Consider the following 2,740-nt stretch of genomic DNA (forward strand, 5'->3'; position numbering starts at 1 on the left):
ACACACACACACACACACACACACACACACACACACACACACACACACGTGAGAAGCCTCCGTTACTCTGAGGAACATGAAGCATAAGTAAATGGGCAAGACTCGTCCCTAATCCTCAGAACCTTTTTTTGTAAAGTCTGACGTAATAGGACGGAAACCGAAAGGTACGTACACATACTTCTCCTTCTGCGTCTCTAATTTGAAGATGTGGACCGTCTCCGTGTTGCTGGAGGCCGACAGGTACAGGCCTTCCATGCTGAACGCCAACGAGCAGATGCTCACACACCTAAGATAAGAAACACGTACGGGGAAGCAGGTGAACACAAATACACAGCACCAACGAACACACACACACACACACACATCACGGTAAAACAGCTTTCATTTCTGAAGTGTAGTCAAAGATCAAACAATCTACCTCTTGACTCCTCTCCGAAACTCAAAGAGCTTCTGTCCCTCTGGGATTGAGAAGACACGAATGACTGTGCCCTGGGAGGAAGGGAGAGAACACAAGACACGTGAGAGGATGACAAAGCTTGGAGGCGAGGACACGCAAATAAGCCACATAGTCATCGGGTCAGTGCCTCACCTTCTCCGAGGCCGTGGCCAGTTTGACTCCACTGGCGTCGAAAGCCAGAGCCGCTAATGGGCTGTCGTGGGCTGGAATCATGTTAGCCGCTCGCTGGAAAACACACACAGACACTAGTTAGAGATGCGCTTCTTCAGACAGGACAAAATTCAGAGTGTCAGCTGTGACTGATGATAGGAAGCACTGGGCGACAGAGTCTCACAGGACCATTTACATTTCATTTCAGCTTTGGGTCTTTTACAGAATGACATACAATAAACACGATACAATCTAATAAGCAACAGCGCCTCAGCTATAGACATGCAACAAGTATTTGTGTGCACATAAGAGCTTTGTATTGAGGGGCAGAGGCCTTTACAGTGTTGCTGTTCACCTACCAGGTTGACTGTGTCAAACACCTGAACTTCTCCTATCGTAGCACTGCCTGGGTAAGCCAGATAACAGTTATCATTGCTGATGGAAAGGGCGCACAATCCTGGAGAAACATGAGGACAAATAGAGATGGATTAACAAAAGAAAGAAAGATAAATCAGACTCCAACAGAACCACATTCATCTCAACGTGACAATCAGTGAGACTGAAAGAACGAGTCAAGTACACGGTGACACAACAATCATCTAGATGTTGAGAATAGTTCTGACAGCACGAGCGGGTTTTTGTTCAGTGGTTGTATTAAACAGAGAAATATCACAGAAGTAACTCAGACTGCAGTGACAGGTTGTTGTTTTTTTTAGGCAACGGCAAACAAAATGGAGTTAATTGTTAACTAAAAATAATCTCGTAAATATGAAAGAGAAACCAAAACCTGAGGAAAGTCACGCCCCTAATTTCAGTTTGAGCACATAGTATACTGAGAAGGAAAAACCCTAATTTTTCTGTAGTGTACCACATACTATACACACACACTGTACCACGTTGCTCGTCATGCTTCACACTCACCTGAAGGGTTGGGTGGAGTTTCTCTGATCGTGTGCAGCACCTTCATGTCTCGGATGTTGTGAATGTAAAGGGACTCCTCCAGACACACTATCAGCCTCTGCAGAGGAACCACATCAGTGTCACAGGCACACACAAATTAGACACCGATATATTAACCAACAAGGACATCTGAAGATGAATGCGTCTCCTGTTGTTTGAGGAATGCGTGAGACAGAATGTGTCTGACCAACAGGTATTTCTTCGCCTCTTCGCCCCCCCCCCCGTCCTCCTACCTGTCTGTTGAGCTTGACAGCCAGTATGGTGTTGGAATAGGAGTAGTTGCAGATCTCGGTTCCCTTCTTGAAGTGACAGACTTTGAGCTTCCTGGGCGCCTTGAGGCTGACGATGGCCACCAGGCTGCTGGAGAACAGACGCTCCACAATGCACACATCCTCAGTGTCCGCTGCGGGGACAAACACACACAAGTCATCACAGCGTTCGCTCGGTGGCATACCGTCAACTTTTATTAGCGGCCTCTCTCTGAACACGCCGGTAAAACTTTCAGCGCCATACGCATGTTCAGTAAACATATCGAGCAAAAGCCGGGTTCATGAATTATAGATTATAGCACTTACGGGCTGAAAACACTCATCGCCTTCGTCCGACTACACAACTCTCCAGGTTAGCTCACTGCACATGGATAGTTCACATGCACAATAAGACTGCTGTAGATAATAGATCATAATGTAAATTATGTAAGTCCAATAACGAGGAGGAGGCTTTGATGTATGTGTGTGGGGAAACTGCCAGTTAAAACTTTATGAATATTTAAAGTGACAGCACTGCTCTAACAGTGCAGTGATCATGTCTAAACCGAGCCTGCATTCAAAAACATTGACTCAAAGATATGACTGAACAATAATATAACACAATAGTGATACTGTCAGTGTAGAACAAGTAGCTTTAAACCCACTACACAAGGATGTTGTACTCAGTCAGCTCCCTGACAGAGTAAAGAGAATAAAAGTAGGAAGACAATACTTACTACATTCATATATCTGCTCCAATTTGTCCACAGAGGACAGGGAGAAAAACTTGTATCCTGATTTGGTTCCAACAGCTAAGGACCTACACAAACAGCAGCATTGAACAACTATTATTATATCAGCACGCTACCACAGCCGTACACACACACACACACACACACACACACACACACACACACACACACAC

At 45.3% G+C, this 2,740-nt stretch overlaps 1 protein-coding gene across 1 annotated transcript; it reads right to left on the reverse strand.

The window, feature by feature from the left end:
- Positions 1 to 15: 15 nt before the first annotated feature.
- LOC116380288 (WD repeat domain phosphoinositide-interacting protein 2-like) lies at positions 16 to 2,679 on the reverse strand (the record flags this gene model as incomplete). The annotated part of the gene is made up of 7 exons (XM_031842230.1): positions 16 to 286; positions 419 to 489; positions 590 to 682; positions 967 to 1,064; positions 1,529 to 1,625; positions 1,801 to 1,970; positions 2,553 to 2,679. Coding segments are annotated over 7 exons (834 nt in total), but the record flags the coding sequence as incomplete, so codon positions are not given.
- Positions 2,680 to 2,740: the final 61 nt, after the last annotated feature.

The sequence above is a fragment of the Anarrhichthys ocellatus genome, unplaced genomic scaffold (genome assembly GCF_004355925.1).
Source record: "Anarrhichthys ocellatus isolate YVR2014 unplaced genomic scaffold, GSC_Weel_1.0 scaffold6699, whole genome shotgun sequence".
NCBI lineage: Eukaryota > Metazoa > Chordata > Actinopteri > Perciformes > Anarhichadidae > Anarrhichthys > Anarrhichthys ocellatus.